Below are 20,905 nucleotides of genomic sequence, written 5' to 3' on the forward strand. Positions count from 1 at the left end.
GTGGTAGCAAAGAACTGGAAATCAAGGGGATGCCCATCAATTGGGGAATGGCTAAACAAGTTGTGGTATATGAATGTAATGGCTGTGCTATAAGAAATGGGGAAGATACGGACTTCATAATAACCTGGAAAGACCTACATGATCTGATGCTGAATGAGGAGAGCAGAACCAGGAGAACACTGTACACAACCACAGTCATATTGCTTCTGTGATGACTAACCTTTATAAACTTGGCTCTCCTCAGCGATACAGGTTCAAAGACAGCTCCAAAGGACTCATGATGGAGAGAGCTATCTAAATCCAGAGAAAGAACTATGGAGTCTGAATGCAGATTGAGGCAAACTATTTGCTCTCTTCTTTTTTCTCTCTTTTTTGGTTTTGTTTCTTCTTTCTCATGATTCATTCCATTGGTCATAATTCTTTTTTGCAACTTGACTATTATGTAAGCAAGTTTAATGCGAAGGTATATGTAAGAACATATATCTGATTCCATACTGTCTTGGGGGGAGGGGAGACAGGAGGGAAGGGTAGAAAATTTGGAACTCAAAAACTTGTGGAACTGAGTGCTGTAAACTAAAAATAATAAATCTAATTAAAATACAAGAAGGTTAAATTAAAAAAGAAAATAATACATAATTGTTGAGAAGTAGAATGACTAGCGTCAAGCAGCTAGATGGTACACTGGATAGAGTGCCGGGCCTGAAGTCAGGAAGAGTCCTCTTCCTAAATTCAAATCTGACCTGTGTGAACCTGGGCAAGTCATTAAACCCTGTTTGCTTCAGTTTCCTCATCTCTAAAATATGCTAGAGAAGGAAATGGCAAACCACTCTGGTATCTAGGCCAAGAAAAACCCAAATGGGATCATGAAGAATCAGACACAATTGAAAAACTACTAAAAAGAATGGCTAGTTTATAGCCATTGAAGGGATGGAATAGCTTATTGTATCAACAAGAAACCTGTTATAGTTTCTCCTACTTATTATCAGTCAGTCAGTAAACATTTCTGAAGTACCTACTGTGCACCAGCTATTGTGCCTAGCTCTGGGGATACAAAGAATGGCAAAAGACAGTCCCTGTTCTTAAGTAGCTCACAATCTAATGGTAAAGATAATATGTAAATTGTGTACAAACAAGATATATACAGGATAAATTGGAAATGATCAATAGAGGGAAGGCACTAGAATTTACCAAAATCAGGAAAAATTTCATTTTTGTTTTAGACATGTCAGAATGGAAGAAAGGAGAGAGACTAAAGCTGGATAACTAGATCGCAGAATCATCAACATAGTTGTTTGTCCGTCATTCTGGAAGAGGACCATGGCATCAGGGAGGTAATGCAATGACATTCAAATGACAGGAACTTTAACTGAGGGAGGGCTGTGCAAATTCACCAACCTCACTTTCTTCTCTGCAGTCATCTGGGTCCAGTGGCAAGATATAGATCAGGACAACTGGAGATGGCCTTGGATGCAGTGGGAGACTTGCCCTTTTTAAGCTAAGGTCTTTAATAGGTCTCAGTTTGACTGAGGCAATGACCATTCAGTGATGATAACTAAATTCATGGGAGCTGATTAGATCGACAAATAGAACAGTATAGAGGGAGAAGAGAATTGGGCCCAGGAGAGAGCCCTGTGGGACACCAATGATTAGATGGCATGACTCCAACAAAGAAGAGTAGAACCAGGACAGAACAATATCATGAAAAACTCCTGAGGTTGCAGGCTCTAAGGAAGATCTCTTAAGCCCATAAACACTGACTTCACACAAACTATGATCTACTGTAGCTAACCTCATTAAATTTGTAGAGCTGAGAATCTTCTGCACAGTTCTCTAGCTGTACCAGTTCAATAAGGAATAACAGTGTTATATACAAAGATGGTTCCACATTAGGGAAACAATAAAAACATAACTAATTATGTATATATTTTTAAATCCAGAGCTAGATTATTATCTCAATACATGCAGAAAAAGTCTTCTATTTATGCTAAAAACACAGTAAAGGAGCTTTTCTTAGTATCATAAAACTGTCTTATCTAAAAAACCAAGCACAATTAAGAAATGAGAAAACACTAGAAGCTTTCCCAATAAATATAGGGGTAGTGCAAGGATTACTACTTTGTCCTACAATAATTTTGTATATTCTGGAAATGTTAATAATAGCACTAAGACAAGAAAAATGAAATTAAAGAAATAACTACAGATTTAGAGGAAAAAACCATCCCTATTTGCTGAAAATGTGATTGTTTACTTAGAAAATCCTAAGGAATAAAAAACATACTGAGACAAAAGCTTCAGGAAGCTGTAGGATACAAGATAAACCTTAAAAATCAACAGCATTTCTATATAATAGTAAAAAAATTCCAAAAGGCAATAAATAAGAGGAAAGACAGATGTCACTCATATTAACCATAAAATGTCTAAGCTATCTGAGGAATTGATACATAAAACCATACAAAATATAACTTCATACAGCCAAATACAAAGTACTGCATTAAGAAATAAAAAATAACTTAAATACCTGGAGGAAAATCCAATCATCATCAATGGGCCTTATCAACATACTAAAAATGGAAATACTGCAAAAGTTAATTTACACATTTAAGTGGTAATAAAATCAAGTTATCATAGTTACAGTTTGCATGAACCAAAATAATAAAATTTATTAAAATAAAATAAAAGACCTGGAATTTCAAGAGGAATAATGAAAAGTAATAACAATTCAGAAATAACACTTCAAGAATTAGTTTAAAATTAGAGGAGATGAATGAAACAGACTAGACAAGGAAGAATCAGAAAAAATGGGACACAATGATCTAGTATTCAATAAACCAGAAAATAAAAATTAATTATGAAAGAATCCAGCAATTGATAAAAATTGTTGAAAAAACTATAAAGAAGTTAGTAACTATGAAGGAATTACTCAGACTTATAACTTAGCAGCATGACATAGAGCCAAATACCAATAAAAAGGTCAAAAAAAAAAAGATTCTCTTTTCGCAAAGCTTACATTCTGATGAGGTGACTGTCTAAATAGCTAGGTATATATAATATATAACATGCAAAGAGAAAACATTTTAAAAATGGAAGGAAAGCAGTAACAGCTAGGTGACCAGGAAAGGTCACCTACAGAAGGTGGTTTATAAGCACTCTTAAAGCTGGCCAGGGGAAGCTAGGAGGTAGAGATAAAGAGGGAGAGCACTCCAGGAAGCAAATAAAATGGCACAGTTAGATTTCTGACCAAGAGATGGCAGCCTGAAGGGGATGTAGACTGTCTAGTATTCACATATTTAATCTAGAAAAAACCCTGGAGTTCCTAGCACATAGGGTTATAAAACCTTAGTAAATGACTTTTCCTATCCTAGAGCTGCAAAAGAGGTTAGCAAAAGCCTGAGTGTGACAAGAAAGGGAACTATCAAGTAAAGATAAATGGAAACAGAGAATGGCCAAGGACATGTGTTATCCTGGAAGTTTCTGTACTCCAGAGGCAGGAATGGTGGGCAGTCCCCTGAGAAAGCTCCACTGTAGTGAGAAAGCTCCAAGGTGAAGGACCTGAAAGGTTCTGTAGAACAGAAACAGGCAGGGACAAGTGGCACTGAGATTGGGAAATCCCAGGCCGAAGGGGTCTGAGGCCCGAGGACCCTAAATTGAGATGTCAGGAGAGGGTCCTGACAATCCACCACTCTGAACCTCTGAACTAATTAAAGCAGTGACTAACCATGTCTCCAAAGAACCTACAATAAAAACATGTTATTCTGAAAGAAAAGTGATGGTTAGGTACAGAGACATACCTTTATTGACATGGATGATATGTGGAATCATTTTGCTTATTTATGCTTATTTATTACAAGGATTGGGGTGCCACTCGCCACCTTGAGAGAAAAAAGAGGTATGGGGGAAAGGGAAGAAAGGGTTAGCCATGGTAATGCCAACCAATAGGGTCATTGTAATTATTTTTTAAATGCACAGAAGAGAACAGAAGGAAGTTCAGACAAGCAGGACTATTTTGAAACACACAAATACCATTTATTATACTCTTAAAGAAGTATGAAATGGAGATTCATAGTTTCATATAAAATTCTTTTTGTGTTCTGGTGGGTGCAAGGAAATTCCTTTTTGCTTTTTCTTTTGTTTTGCCATTTGAGTTCTGGATTTTTTTAAAAAAAAAAGAGGTTCCAGATCCAAATAAAAATGACTTTTGAGTATTGTGATTCATTTTCTTAATCTAGACCCAAACACAAAATTGTTCTAAAAAAAGAAAAGTCATGACAAGATGTCAGCAGTTCTGGCCTCTTACCTGGTTGTTTCAGTACTGACTGAAATAAATAAGGAAGGGCAGCTAGGTGGCGCAGTGTGTAGAGCACCAGCCCTGGAGTCAGGAGGACCTGAGTTCAAGTCTGGCCTCAGACATTTGGCACACTTACTAGCTGTGTGACCTTGGGCAAGTCACTAAGCCCCAGTTGCCCTGCCTTCCCCCCTCAAAAAAAAACAAAAGAGAAAAAAAAATAAATAAGGAGAAGAACACTCTATCACCAAGATGTTACTATCAAAGTTGGGAAACATCATGAGCTCTGTGTATGTGTGTGTAATGAAGTATCAAGAAAATAGGGCAGAGGAAATCTCAGAGATCTACAGGCTTTGTAATTCACAGTTTAGGAATAAGAGTTAAAACTGTCCTGCTACAATACGAATTTACCTTCTCCCCCAAAGCATCAAGTATAGAGAACACTATCTTTTCTCTCTTCCCCATCACCTTTACAACTTTTCAGTTGGATTAATACAACATAGTGTATGTAGCTTTATATGGGAAGACCTGCCAGAGGCTGTGGCTGAGACAGAAGTTGCTTGACTAGCAATGATGCAAGTTACAGAGTATACAGTAAGCCAATACTAATCTGTATGTAGTGACCACCGATTTGCCTCCAAGTGTAATTGAAGGTATAAACTATGGTCTAGAAAGCCCTAAACTGTCCAGGCACTTGAGAAATTAACTCTCTCAACATGAAAATTAAACTTGGCCAGGATATTCTTGCTAACAATTCCCAAATTCAATCCATAGGGAAGCCCAGGTATCGATGGGTCACTTTTCTTTGGAGGGTCTGAACTTAGAAGTCTTCCTCCTTGACTTAAGTCTAACAAGGGATTAGTCTGTTTACTTTTTATGTTGCAGAACATATCTTTTAAAACCACCTTTGTCATGTGAAGTCATCAGGCCAAGACAGCAGGAGAGGTGAAGAGTAACTGTAATTTCACCCTGAAATGATTTTTAACACAGAAGTCTTCATTTTACAGGTATGTGACAAATGTCACTGTCATCTTGGTTACTTAGGGTGGCATTACATACAGTAAGGTGGCTATCTCAAGGAGGTGAAGATTCACTCTATATTCAGTCAACAAGTATTTACTGAGAGCCTAGTATGAACAAGACACTGTGGTAGGCATCAAAGGATGCAAGGGAGGGCTCTAGCTCCCACAGAACTTGCAGTCCAGTAGGGGAGTTAAGACATATTTACAAGTGACTGTCATTAATAATGCAAGGTAGAATGTGAAAGTACAATGAGAAATTTGGAGAAAGGAGAAATTACTTCTGGCTGAGGGAACGAGAAAGGGTTTGATGAAGGGGGTGGCATCAGAGTTGCACCTGTAAGAATGGGAAGAAATCGAACAGAAAAATCCTGGGGAAAGGAAAAAGCTGAAAGAAGCACAAAATCACAGGACACATTCAAGGAGTGGCAAGTTAGTCCAGTTTGCATGAAACAGAGAGTATGTGAAAGGGATGTATGAGAGATAAGACTGGGGAGAAGGCTGAGAATGCCAGGCAATTGAGTGGCCTCAATTTAGAAGGCTGTATGGTATGTCTAAATATCTGTCCTATCACCTGGAGATTTCAGTTCCAAGAATAGATAATCTACTTGGCTACCAAAGGCCTAGTTTAGTTACTTCAAGACAACGTTTACCTGAACAATAACTCAATTCAGCAAACCCTTGTTAGGTACCTTTCTGCAAAGCCCTATGCTAAGAAGGGGCAGGGAGAGGGACTCAGGACGCGCCTGGGAAGGGAAGGCCTCTGGGGGACACAGTCCAGGTCCCTGCTTTCAATAGAGCTTACAGTTTAAGAAAGGGATAAAACAGAGATTTAAGCAATTATAATACAAAAGAGAGGCAAAACAAACTTGTTTGTGAGGTGACAGTGTGCCTGGTTCAGGGAAGAATAAGGAAAAGTATATAATAAAGGAAAACTTGTCTGTTCATAGATGCTGAAGATAAAATGATGACTAGTGGAACACCTGGCCATAGGAGGAGATATCTTCTACCTTGACTATTTATTATGGATTATACCAACAAATATAATAGTGTTACTAATATATTAAAAGCTTACAATAGATACCAATGCAAAAACACGACAAATGCTGAAAGCACTGTCTGTGAAAGTTATTGTTAGGGTTATTGTCACTGATGGAGAAATGAATACAGAAAGTATAAACTAAGGAAGTTTTACCAATTCATTCCTATAAGCAGTACTGGGATAAAGTTATAACAAAAGACCAATAAATTCTGACAGAGAAACCAAGTGTTCTGCGACTTGGCAAAGCTAAGAACAAAGTAAAATTTATTAACATATCTGTCCCACTTGACAGAAATACTGCAAAAGCCTCCTCAATAAAAACAGACAACTAGAGTAAACTTTGCCAATTTTGACCAACCAGAGAGAAGTCTCCGTTGCTTCCAAGATTGGTGAAAAATCCAGATGACACAAATATGAGTTGGGTGGGATAGAGAAGGAAGCTCACTCACCAGATTTTCAATGCAATGAAGCCTCTGCTGCTTCCTCTGGTGGCTTACAGCCAAGGTAAACAGTGAGCAGAGGCTGTGCTAGGAAGGGGCAGGAACAGCTTCAGCAGGTGTCAGGAGCCAGATGCCACTTTGGATTTTCTTTTTTTTTTGTGGTTTTTATTTAAAATTTTTACTCTATGTAGCCTGGCCGACTGAAAAACATCAAAATCAGTAACTGACATTTACACAGCACTTCAAAGTTTCCAAAGTGCTTTACTTGTGTTATCTCATTTGATCCTCACAACAACCCTGTGAGGTAGGTGATGTTTTATCTCCATTTTCCAGCTGGGGAAGATGAGGCAGTGAGGTCAAGTGACTTGCCCAGGGTCACACAGCTATTAAAGGTCTGACTAGGTCTAGCATTCTATCTACTTGGTCACCTCAATGCCTCAATCCAGTTATCTTGGTAACTAGATTGGACTCTCCACAGCTGTGAATTAGACATGTATGGAACTACATCATGGCAGTCACAGATCAAGAGCTGGAAGAGACCTCAGTAGCTCTCTAATACCAATAAGGAAACTGGGGCCCAGTGAGGCTAAGTAATGTACATGTCACACCAGAAGCATGGGAAACATGAGTTGAACCCTCATCCTCTGACTCCAGAGCCTATGCTTCATACCATCATGGGTTTATAACACCTGGGCAACAATTCAGAAAGCAGTACTTTTCATACTGCCCAGAGGTAATGAATGGGCCAAAACACTCTCCATGCACAATCATAAATCAAAGTTTGTTTTTTTAAAGAAAATATGCTTTAGAAGTGGCACCTTTGGAAAGCAGCACCTTTTAGAAAAACTGATCATGTGGGTATTAGTAAGAATTTGCAATAGGATCCCAAGATTTCAAACTGGAAGAGACCTTAGAGATAATCTGGTCTAGTCCTAGAGAGATTACATGGCTTGTCCAAGATCACACAGCTTACCAGTAACAGAGTTGGTTTATCTGAACTCAGGTCCTCTGGAACCAAACCCAGTGCTCATTCTGCTGTAGCAGCATCCTGATGGACACATGCTCTTTCTTTACTGCATCTCTTCGGCGAATTTTACAGTACATACCCATCGTTGATACAGTAGAGACAAACAATGCAAATCACTGCTGCATATAATTTAAGGTACACTTTGGAACACACCTGAAATCAGTCAATGAAACAAGCATTTCCTGATAACCTACAATCTGCAACCAAATCAAACAATACCTTCCATTTATATTTAGTCTTCTAAATTTTAAAACTAAAGCTTTGGCATTTCATGTAAAAAATAATTCTCAACCACAGAGCACAAGATGTTGGAATAAACTTCAAAGCCTAAACTGTTGTAAATGGTTTTTAAAACCTGAAAATAGTTTTTGTCAATCACTCAGACTGTTAATTACTTTCAATATACTTATCGAGTAAAGCAGTTGGTAATGTTGCTAAGCAGTTTTAAAGTTACTGCCGTGAATGCAATGCAAGTCCTGTCATTTGCTGCATTACAATCATAAAGGGTGTTCCAAATCTTAAATCAACTTTAATATCTTACAAATGCACTATGACATTTGGGACACCCTGTAGTTCATCAAAAGCAGTGTCTATTCTGCAAAAGTTTTCTAGACGGTTCTGGCAAATTTCCCCAAACAGATTTAGGTAGAAATTAAGAATAAGCTTTCAAATTTGAGGTCTAAAACTAAACAACCTGTTAGGGCTTTTTGTTTCTTTTTTTTTTTTTTAACTTCCAAATCCATAGGAAACTAAATTGTGTAGAAAATGGTAAGTAAAGGCTGCTGCTTGCTTGGGGCTTTAGTAGGCTATTGCTACAAATATGTCCCCTTAGGTAGCAAGTTGAAGAAAATTTACTTTCAGAAAACAAATTTTAAAGCAACAAAGGCTCTTTGTAATTATGAAATACCATTATCATACCTCAAGCCCCAAATAATTTGCTGTTCTGGAATTGTAATTTTTGTTGCTTTTTTAAAAAAATAAGTCAACATTTGAGACAAGGTAACTCATGTCACTTGTAGGATTTTTGCAGTCAGTCATGAAATTTGACTTTTAGGTCAGATATTGGAAAACATACTTATATCCTTCAAAATGAATGTTTTCCCCGTTACTGAAGTGTTGTAGAGCTAGTTAACAGTGGGGTATATGTCCTTTACACCTACATATTCTCACAATCATCTTCTCTTAACATTCAGACTTAAAGATTCTCTACCCTTTTTCTGTCAATGATCCCTTAGGGGTCCTGGTATTTTCTCCTTCATTTGTATAGTTGTTCACAGATGTGTGAAAATAGAGAGGTTAGTCCTACTTCACTAAAAGCAGCACTGGACTTCGAGTCAGGAGGTTCAGTATTCTAAATTCCATCTAACTGGCTCTGTGACCCTCAGCAAATCACTTAATCTCTTTGGCCCCAGTTTTCTCATCTCCAAAATGAACGGGTTGGATTAGATGAGCTGTAAGGACCCTTCCAGCTTAAACATCTATGAGTCTAGTACATAAAAATCTGTACTTCTATATATGAATGCTTGACCTTTTTATTTTTAAAACCATTTCTCGTTGATATTTTGTTTCTTTTGTTTCTAATGCCTTCTCATTCACTGACTCTCATTTCCATGGGCTCACCCCCAGAAACAGAGAGGCAAGCAGAGGGGACAAGAGAAAATTTCTGCCATATACCCCCACTTCCTTCTGGCACTTCCTGGTACGCATTACTAGTGGGTGGTACAGATACAGGCAACTCCTTGCTCTGAGTATTCTTAAACAAGAGTTTGCAAATGAGTCTACAATAAGAAAAATGTAAACTATTTCTAAAACATTCATTCTAATATGTCAATTATGCATCCTGCTTTCCCCCTACTTTAAAAAATCCCTGATTTCATCTAGGTGGAGGTTCCATGTGGAAGATGTAGATCACAACATTCTTCCATGCCTTAGTAGACTATCTGTATGACATAGGATCCCCAAAATGCACAAGTGGTCCTCACAGGAAAGAAACACAAGTCCATCACCTAGAAGTTAGCTGAAGCTCTGGTACCATTAGAAAGAATCCAGAGTCACCTTCATGCCTTGATGAGCAATCAGAGTATGGCTCAAGCAAAGGACATTCCTTGTCCTAAATCATTTTGTTCTTCTTTACCAACTTGCTTATTCTGTCCATCTCACCCCCTTCAGTGATTTTACAAAAGTCAATAGAAGCAATATAATTCACTGCCAGCTAAGGCGCCTTGGATTTCCTTTACCTCCAGCCATGACAGTGTTGAGCTTACCACCAAAGAAGGACATGATAGTTACTGTCAGAGTGTCCGTTAAGATTTTTTTTTACTTTTATATTTTTAATAGTTCATTAGACTTCAACCCAACAAATTTTTACTAAGCATTTATTATGCATTCACAACTGTGTTATGTACTAGGGGAAACACAAAGTTTAATAAGACATATCCCCCCGAAAAAAATTAAAATTAAAATTAAAAAAAAAAAGACATATCCCCTACTCTCTCATGGCTTAGTAGTAAAATAAGATAAACACCTATCAGTTAATCAGCAGCACTTATTAAGTGCTTACTATGTGACTGGTGCCATGGGGATTCAGTGACATAAATAAATCCATCCTTTTTCTCAAGGAACTTACCATTCTATTGGTGAAGGCAACATGTACTCACAAATGTGTATGTAAATAAAGTAAATAAAAGATAGTTTTGTGGGGGGCTTGAGAGGGGAGGCACTACCAGCTGGTGGGGGCTGGGGAGAATCTGAAAAGACTTCTCGTAGGAGGTAGCATTTGAGCTAAGATGTAAAAGGGACTAGAGATCCTAAGAGGCAGAGGTAAGTAAAGCATGCATTCTAATCAAGTGTGTGAGCAATCCAAGCAGGCCAGTAAGGATGGATCAAACAGTGTATGAATGGCAATAATACATAAAAAGGCTGGAAAGGTTAAGTTAGAACCCAGTAATAAGAGCTTTCAATAAATATCAGTTTCCTTTTGATCTTAGATGCAACTGGAGTTTCCAAAGCAGGGGAATGACATGATCACACTTGTGCTTTGGAACTATCATTTTTTAATAGTATTTTATTTTTTCCAATTACACATAAAGTCAATTTTTAATCACAGATTTTTAAAAAAAACTTCTAGTTCCCAATTTTTTCTCCCCTCTCCACTTCCTAAAACAGTATGCAATTTGATATAGGTTATATATGCAGGATCATGTAAAACCTATTTCCATATTAGTCATGTTGGGAAAGAAGAAACAGATCAAAAGGAATAAACCACGAAAAAATAAAGTTAGAACAGTATACTTCTATCTGCCTTCAGACTCCATGAGTTCTTTCTCTAGATGTGGATAGTACTTTTCATCATGAGTCTTTGGGAATTGTTTAAAACTATCACTTTGGAAGCTATGTGGAAGATGGATTGGAGAGGGGAGAGATTTTAGGCAGAAAGAAGGTTACTGCAATGTTCTAGCTAAGGGGTGACTGAGGTCTGATAGATGATGCCTATGTTTGGAGAAAAGGAGAAAGACATGACAGGTATTTTGGTAGTAAGACTATCCTGTTGGTTATATCAACTTTGCATTATCTCTTGGATCTATTAACTCTTCTCTATTCACACTGACAGAGCCCAATTAACAGGACCTCATAAGCATATAGCTAGACTACTACAGCAATTCTCCAATAGGTCATCTAGCATTCCATAAATACAGAAATGAGTGTAGTGGTCACTTGAGTGTAAAGAAGGGGAAAGATATTCGAGATTTTGTGGAGGTAGAAACAAGGTTTCAAAATTGATTCAAAGCTCATTAGAGTGACAGGAAGTGAGGAATCAAAGATAACTCCAACATTTTGCACCTTGAAAGATGGTGGTATCCTCAAGAGAAATAGGAAAGTTTGGAAGAGGAGTATGTTTGGGAAAATGATAATGAGAACATGTTTTGGACAGACTGAGCTTGAAAAATGGAGAAGACATCTGGATTGTTAGAGGAGAGTTAAAATTTACAGATCTGAAAATCATCCACAAGAGATGATAACTGATCTGAAGAAGTCACTAAGTAGGGTTACAGAGTAGGAGAAGGCCTAGGAAAGAGCATTGGGGCATATCCATATTTAAGTGTGAGACATTAATGATGATTGAAATAAGGATACTGAGAAAGAATTGTCAGACACCTAAAAGGCAAAGTAAGAGATATAATCAACTACAATACATGTTCAGTATGTATGAAAAATTTCAAACATAGTATATAAGGTCCACATGCAAATGTCATTGGAGAAATCAGAAAAAGCTTCATGAAGGAGGCATATGAATTGGATTTTAAAGGTCAGATAGAAATTTAATAGTTAAACATGCAGAGGGGAGGAAATTCTAGATTCAGGTTAACAAAATAAAGATAAGAAACTGGAAAAGAGTGGGTTGTATTCAGGAGACACAGTAGCTCGGTTTGTTTGGAATTTAAGCGTGCAGATAAGATTGGAAAGAGATGGCTTCAGATTGAAGAGGCCCTTTCTGTTTAGGTATTAAGACATCTACTGAAGACATTTGATAAGAAGAATGATATGACTAGATCTACACAAAGGAAGATTAGTCTCAGCGCAGTAGAAAGGATGGATGAAAGAAAAAGGAGACAGGAAGATGTGTTATGAGTCTGTAATAACAGATTAAACAATTATTAACGAGACACTATAGGATGATTAGCAGTGGGAAGACAGCAGGATTGATCTATATTCTAGAGGCAGAATCAGGACTTTGCAAATAATTAAAAACAAAAGGTGCAGGGCGCCAGAGAGCCAAAGACACCTTGGTTTCCAACCTGGATGAATGTGGGGGCGTAGGGGGGCAGTAAAATGTCATTTGGAACATATGGGAATGTTTAAGTAAGTTTTCTTGTTTCTAGTTCCTTATATTAATGCTAATACTATCTTAGAATTGCAATAAATTTGTCAGCAATTTTATACTGGAACTATGATTTAATCAGTGTAGGAAACCAATTGACTAATGCAGATCAGCACCTGCTCTGCAACTTGTCTTACTGACATGCCTGGGGCATAGAGGTCAAGTGACTTAGGATTACAAAATGGTAGATCTAAAGTTGGAAGGGACCTCAGAAGCCAGCTAGGCCAAATTCCTTATTTTACAGAAGAGAAAGTGAGGCCCAGTGAGAGACTAAGTGACTTGCTCAAGATCACACGGATATTAAGTGTCAAGAGACAGGATTTGAACCTATTTCCTTGACTCCAAATACAGTACTCATTCCATTGGGCCACACTGTCTCTCTAAAGATTAAGTTAATATTAATTCTATTTTAAGACAAATCCACGCTATATAATATTAGAACCAAAGCATAATTTCCAGGATGTAATATTTACTGAGCTAGGTTTCTTTCTCAACTTCTTTCTCAAATTTTTCTATACATGCCTTTTTAAATGTTTTAATTTATTTTAAAATCATGCTTATCTCATTTTATTTTTAAAAATCAAGGGAAAATTCATATGCAGGTGAGTGATTTGGATGCAAGAGTTCTACCAGTTCTAGAATTACTTTTTCCATTTGCGCACAGAGCATTAACTGTTTACCAGTATGCAAAATTTCATCCTTTTTTGAACCCCACTGAAATAGATTTTTCCAGGGTCATATAGCTAGTAAATATGTGAGACAGGATTTGAATTCAGGTCTTCTTGATCCTAAGTGCATTGAACCCCTTAACTTCACCTTGTGATATATTTTAAATGGGCTTTATCCAGCTAGGTGGTATAGTGTAAAAAGTGCCAGGCCTGGAGTCAGGAAAACTCCTATTCCTGAGTTCAAATCTTGCCTCAGACACTTACTAGCTGTGTGACCTTGGGCAAGTCACTTAACCCTGTTCACCTCCATGTTTTCATCTGTAAAATGAGCTGGAGAAGGAAATGGCAATCCACTCCAGTATCTTTGCCAAGAAAACCCCAAATGGGGTCACAAAGAGTCAGACACAACTGAAAATGACTAAACATATCCAGAGAGAATACCTATAATGAGAGAAGACTATTTAGAAAGAGATAGTAGGATATAATAGAAATATCACTAGTTTTGGAGTCAGAGAGTCCATTATCAATTGGCAAAAGGTGTCCAAGGGAGTCCAAGGAGTCAGGGATCTGTATTTGTCCCTGTGCTATTTAAGATTTTTATTAATCACTAACATAAATGCACAGATGGCATTTCATCAAAATTGCAGATGACACAAAGTTTGGAGTGACAACTAACATATAAGACAACAAAGTAATGATCCAAAAGAATCTTGACAAGCTAAAGAATTGAGCTGAATCTATAGAATGATGTTCAATAGGAATACATATAGTCTCACACTTGGGTACTTTGCAAGTGTAAGATGGAGACACATGGTTAGACAGCAGTTCTGAAAAAATGATGGTTTTAGTGGGCTATAAGTTCTAAGAGTCAGCAATATGACATGGCAGCCACAAAATGGTAATTCAATCTTGGGCTGCATTAAAAGAGGCCTAAATTCCATGAATAGTGAGGCAATAGTTCTACCATACTCCATCTTGGTCAAACATCATCTACAGCAGACCTGCACAACTTGGTGGTAGATAGGGGCCAAAATTAAAATAGGCTAAACTTCTTCAGGCTGTAGATAGGTTAGACTAGACAAAGACTGAGAATGGTTGGTTGCCACAGGTTATGTGACAAACAGGAACCTGCGCAATGGCAACCCTACATTTTTCCAGGGCTGCCTGAAATCTTTTGGTGGGCCACATGTTGTGCAGGCCTGATCTAGAGTACTGTCCTCAGTTCTAGATACCACTATTTAAGAAGAATATTGATAAGCTGGAGAGTGTACAGAGGAGGGTAACAAGGCTAGTGAAGGGCCTTGAGTCTATGTCTTATAAGAACTGGCTGAAGGAAATATAATGTTTAATCTGGAGAAGAAAAAACTTTGGGGAGCCATGACAGCTATCTTCATGTATGTGAAGGACCGTCGTGTGCAGCTGAGACTAGTATTACTCTACTTGTCACCAAAAGGCAGAACAAGAATCAGTGGGTAGACATTGAAAAGGGGCAAAATTAGGCTTGATGTCAGGAAAAACCTCCTAACAACTAGAACTATCAAAAAGTGGTATGGACTACTGAAAGAAGTAGTGGGCTTCCTCTCCTTGGAAGTATTCAAGTAGAGGTAAAACAACCACTTGTTTAATAAGAAATAGTAAAGAATCCTTTCACATATACATCAGACCACATCCCCAAGATCCCTTCCAACTCTCAAATTCTGTGACTGTAAAATTTATGATACCTGGAAGGTAAATTAAGTGTCTATCTTAAATGTGAGTGTGTTTTTTTCTCAAAAATTCTTATCATTTACTAGCTATTCAAATATATTGGAAGCTAAGAATTTGGCACATATAAGGGAAGAGCCTTAAGGCTTACAAAGCATTTTACATACATTATTTCATCTGAACTTCCTAACAATCCTTCAAGGTTGAGATACAGATATTGTTTTACAGATGAGACAGGAGAGCCTCAGGTGAACACATCTGCCCATAATGACACAACTAGTAAAGGTTGCAAGTAGGATTTGAATTTGAATCTCCAAGTCTAGTATTCCCTACTATCCTTTGACTCTTCACATCTCAAGATAGTTGGCATTTTAAGATTCAGAACTGGCAGAGTCTCACAGTTCACCTAGTCAAAGACCCTCAAGTTACAGATAAGGAAAGTAAGAGTCAGAGAAGTTAGGGAACTTGTTCAAAGTCAAAAAAGTAGCACATATTTTTAAAGCACTTTAATGCTTTCAAAGCCCTTTTCTCACAAAACTTCTTAACCCTATAGGGTAGACCATCTATTTTGCAGCTACGGAAAGCTCAGTGGGTGACTTACAAAAGTCACACAGCTACTCAGAGCAGAGATTCAAACCCAGATCCCTTGGCTCCAAGCCCAGATGACATTAAAACAAAGCTTCATCACTTAACATTTTTTTTTAAATCTAGTTTTATAATGGAAACACCAAGTCGACTCTGACTACCAAAGTATTGCCAATGCCAAGCAAACTCAAACAAAATTCTCTATCTAGCATTTTAAATATTTCACTATACTTCCATACATCATCAAATTCTAAACAGAAACATAAACAGTAAATCCCATCACTCTTATCCCTAAGATAATATATTTTTAAAAATCCATTGAATAACTTTGAAACTGTCATGGAACCAGTCACATCCAAACTGTGATTATATTTTAATCCTTTAGCATTATCTGACTGGAAAACTGACTTTCTCCTACTTGACTCATTAAATATGACTGGCTTAAGAAATGGTCACATGAATGGCAGTAATCCCTCTAACAAAATAACATTAGTGAAAATACTAAACTTCCCCAAGCCTCAGTTTCTCCATCTATAAAACTGGGAAAAATTATATGCATTTTATGAGAACACTATAAAGATAAATCTGTGGAATATACTGAGATCTTTAAAAGAAATAACTACAAAAAACATGATATACTGAAATTAGAAAGTGGTTTAAGTTACAAAATTTTTAAGTGTCTTCTACTTTGGTCTGAGGTAAAACAATCTTAAGATTTTTTAATCCTATGTCAAAGTTTACAGAAATAACCAATTAAAATTTTTATTCTTAAACTTTGGAAAACAACTGTAAACTATGCCCTCAATTTTCTCAACTGTGAAATAAAAACAGTGAACAAGGTGCTCTCTAAGGTCCTATCTAAAATTACATGATTCTTTGTGTTTGTTTGTAAATAAATGTGCACAAATATCTATACTTACAAAGATATCAAAGTTTTATAGACAAAACTCAACAAACATGTTTATGCTCAGTTTCAGTCAAGTTTGAGTCAAAACTAACACATGTATATGACTGGCACTTGAATTTTCTGTCCTTAAGTAAAATATTATTCCTTAATACATAACTATTCTCTTAACAAGAAAAGAGCATGACAACTACCTAGACAACTAGATAAAAGTTCCAGTTGCACTAAACAAATAATTAACTTCCCAAGTCACTTGCTTTAATGTCTCTTTCTTTTAAAAGGCATTCTTGTAGTAACTAGTATAGTTTAATAAAGGTGTCCATCTAAAATGGTATCATGTCTGCAAGGTAATTAGTTTTCAGCGGAAGGTAAAAAACCCTACCATCATACATCTACTGTCACTGTGCAATACTATACCCATAGATAATTTTTCAAGGTTGAAGTACAAAATTTTATCCAGAATATTTCTTTTATAAGTCATGCAAATCTTCACATGGCTTTATTTCCAAATCAAATGATTCAACTTTTTCCTAGTCGCCTAGCTACAATCTAAAATAACAAAGCTGGGGAATGGACATATGGAAGAAAAATGACACATGGTAACAAAAAGTTTACAATGCAAAGTGTAAAAAGTATTTGAGATTTACCTGAATAACTTCATACTATCTTGATAGTGCTTTGATAAACAAATAACACCTCTACAGACAACCAATAGTAGATATAACTCCATAATAAAATTATAATTTCTAAAAGAACTTTTTGAAACAGTATCTACGATCAACTTTTTAAGAAGTATTTTAGTGCAATTAACTACATTAAAATGTTGAATGTTTTAAAAAAATCTAATATTTCAAGATAAAGCAAATACTATATTCTACTATCAAAACTCTTCCACTTTTAAAAGTGTTTATCTCATGGAATATGACATCTTCAGCAATATATGATAACGCCTCGTTTAAATCCTATCTAAGTACATCTTGGTTGCTTAGGCATTATTATATAAACTATAAAACAGTTTATATTATAGAAAATGGACATAATTCGGAAAGGCATTTGAAAAGTCTTCTGGGCTTCATGCTACACTAAGAAAATTGAAATAGACTAAAGCCAATCTCACGAAGCTAGTTTTTCTTTAGGAAAATTCTTTAAGAATTACAGCGGAAATAAGTGAAAGTCAACCAAAATATGAAATGCTTCTCACCCCATTCTTGTATCACCCCTTACACGTGTTTAAGAAAATACTTTGCTATGCTTGGCGTTTTATTGAAAACTAACACACAAGGCATACAGAAACTACTGATACCTAAAATTATTCATATTTCAGTGTAACATAGCTACCCCACAAAGTTTGTAGTCCATCTAAGACAGCCAATAGAAAGTTCACTTGAGCAATTACTTCATTTCCTACTTGAGAATGCTTAATGTGACGCAAGTCTGTATACATTGTGAGCAATAAACAAATGCAAATACCAAAATAATGTAAGCTATATTACAAAACAAAAGCAAGTACTGCACTTATGTTTTCATTAAAGACAAAAATGTTTTTAAAAGTCTTTATGTTTTCCAAAAAGAGAGTGATTTCAAATATCATTTACGGGTGAATAAATATAAAAAATAAAATATGCTACTTGCCCCCTCCTTACAAAATTAAAAGCCGAAAATATTCTCGGAAATTGGAATACCCAAAAAATGGATCAAGAATATACTAATTACCTTAAGTTGAACACAAACACTGCAATTTTAATTTAATTTTCACACTAGTCAGATAAAATGTAAAAAGAAAAACAAATCGAAACCATGATATTTAATACTGTTTAACAGAAACTAAAATCATTTTACTTTTTCTAAAAATTTAACTACTTTTTAAATGTTTAAGGTACACTGTTTTAAAGGCTTCTTTAAAGCAAGTCTGGGTATTCAAATTACCTTGAAAAAAGTAACTTCTTCCAGTACTTTGCTGAAACTATCCAATAACATCTACCCACAAAAGTCTCATTTTTGAAATCCAGAAAGTAATTTTTTTTAAAAATCGGAACGAGCTTCTAAAAGAAAGAATTTTTTCCCTAAGAGAAACAAAGTTTCAGGAACTAGCTTTACTCAACAGCTACCATACCCATTCAGCCCCCTGTCAATATCAAACAATCAATAACAATGTCACAAAAGTGTTTACTAACAGGGGGGAGGGAGGAGGAAATCATCCATAAAAGTTTTAGATGTAAAATATAAACAAATAAGAGGAAAGTCCCTAAACATCTGATTGATACCTAAGATCTCCCAGACTAGATAAGTAGATTTGATAGTTTTATTTTAAAACATTTAATGATTTTTAAAGCTTTCAAAAATTGTGTTTAAATTCCATATTTCCTAATAGTATGTAAGAGTCACTACTACTTACCGTAAGTAATACTGTTTTAAAGCAAAGGCAGCATTAGAACAACTTCTGGGAAAGTTAAACTCTTCTACAATTTCTCCCCACTGATTCTTTTCAGAAACCTGTTAAAACATAAACACATGTCTGAGAGTGAAAAACCTGAGAAAACGCTAACCTATCTATAGAAACCCCATTCTACTCAGATCTATAAGTAGCTAAAGCATACGGTGGATATTTCAGATGAATCAATAAGAAATATTGAGAAAGATCTTCCTGGATCACTGTGTCTTCTCCGGAGTCAGGTATTTAACAACATTCGTTTTGTTTAGGGAGATTTGGTGGGTTTGTTTTGTTTCTGGAGCACTAACAATAACCAATCTCAAGTCCCTAGGTCGCTTCCTTACATACACATACAGACACACACACACACCCACAAACACACAAAAGTTCAAAAGGATCAATACTCTTCCTGACTGCAACTGTCCCGGGTTTAGGGAGAAGTTGGGGGAGGGGGGAGGCCGGGACGGGTAACGATTCCGATCCTTCTCTCACATCTATCCATCTCTATAGGCCCTTCTTTGAGGCCTACAGTTTCTGCCTAGCCTTGAAGCCTAAGATGGCTATTTAGAGACAGGTCCTGGTTTCTTTTGTTAGCAATATAAACCGAGGGGGAAGGGGCTGAGGCGGTGCCCCCGGCTGCCAGGATCATTTCGCTGCAGATTATCGATGTTAAACCTGCCCGCGCTAATTTTGAGTTGCACGAAAACTGCTCTCAGAGTCTGTGGCTCTCTGTGTCTCCGCCTGTGCTAGCGCGGTAGCGGCGGCAGCGCTCATAACAGGCAGCACAAACTGACTCAGAGAGCGAGAGCCCCGCGCGCGCACACAGACACACAGACACAGACACACAGACAGAAACACACACACACACCCGCCTCCACTCCTCCCCAAACCCTCGCTGATGGGGCGAGGGGTAAGGGGGTACCGAGCAGTGTGCGGCGCACCCCGGGCTCCACACTGAGGGACCCCCCCCTCCTTTGCCGATCGCACGCACACAAGCCACAAGGCCAAAAAAAAAAAAAAACACTCCACAATCTGCCTTCTTTGCCATCGGCTAAAAAGAAAAATAACCCTTTTCTCCAGTGAGTGCATCCCCCCCCATCTCCGAGTTTCCACTCTGGGGTCAAAGGAGACTTTTTGGAGGAGGTTAGCGAGAGGGAAATACAAATTAAAACTTCCACTCACCTTCGCGAATCCGCCTAAAGTAGTGACTCTGGTGTAGAGACCGTGAAGATCTAGCTCCTTCCCACCCACAGCAGGGATCTTCTTAAAAGGAGACCTACCGGAGAGAAAACACCGCACTTGTCAGCCAGGATCCCCCCTTCTCTCCTTGGGGTCCCCTCCTGGGTGAGAGGATCGCCTCCAGTCCCTTCCCCCCGCCCGATTTTGCTCTCACCCTCTGCTGTGGTGGAACTGCCGCAGCTCGTCCAGGAAAGCAAGTCCCTTTCTCCGCTGGTCCGGCGGCGCCTTCCCAGTCGAGTTTGCCATTATTTTTTTAAAGGAGATTTAAAAAAAAAAAAAAGATCGCTGTTTAAAAGCGTCCCCCACTCCCTTCGCTGCCTACCAAAGCCTGGAGCCCATTCCTCGGCCGGCAGCAGCAGGGCTCAGTCATGGGCCGGCGGCGGCGGCGGCGGCGGCGGCGGCGGCGGCAGCGGCAGCGGCGGCGGCGGCGGCGGCAGGCGGCGGCGGCGGCGGCGGCGCAGGGAGGGAGGGAGGGAGGGAGAGAGAGAGAGAGAGACAGAGAGAGAGAGAGAGAGAGAGAGAGAGAGGGGGAGAGAGAGGGAGAGAGGGCGAGAGGGGGATGGGGGGGGAGGGAGGGGGAGGGAGGAGGAGAATGAGAGAGCAGGAGTTGGGGGAGGAGGCGGGAAGGAGGGAGGGGGGGTTCTAAAAAAGTTTAAAGAAATCCGAGAGAAACCAGAGAGGTAGG

General features: G+C 37.9%; 1 protein-coding gene across 1 annotated transcript in view; it reads right to left on the reverse strand.

The window, feature by feature from the left end:
* Window positions 1-20,637, reverse strand: part of ARID2 (AT-rich interaction domain 2) — a 236,290-nt gene extending 215,653 nt beyond the window's left edge. The window contains exons 1-3 of the mRNA XM_036759335.1: window positions 20,375-20,637; window positions 20,164-20,257; window positions 18,946-19,043 (exon numbers count right to left, since the gene is read on the reverse strand). Coding sequence (XP_036615230.1) covers window positions 18,946-19,043; window positions 20,164-20,257; window positions 20,375-20,466 — 284 coding nt within the window. The 5' untranslated portion in view covers window positions 20,467-20,637. The remainder of the gene's footprint in view (window positions 1-18,945; window positions 19,044-20,163; window positions 20,258-20,374) is intronic.
* Between the last annotated feature and the right edge of the window lie 268 nt (window positions 20,638-20,905).

The sequence above is a fragment of the Trichosurus vulpecula genome, chromosome 5, assembly GCF_011100635.1.
Source record: "Trichosurus vulpecula isolate mTriVul1 chromosome 5, mTriVul1.pri, whole genome shotgun sequence".
NCBI classification, from domain to species: Eukaryota; Metazoa; Chordata; class Mammalia; order Diprotodontia; family Phalangeridae; genus Trichosurus; species Trichosurus vulpecula.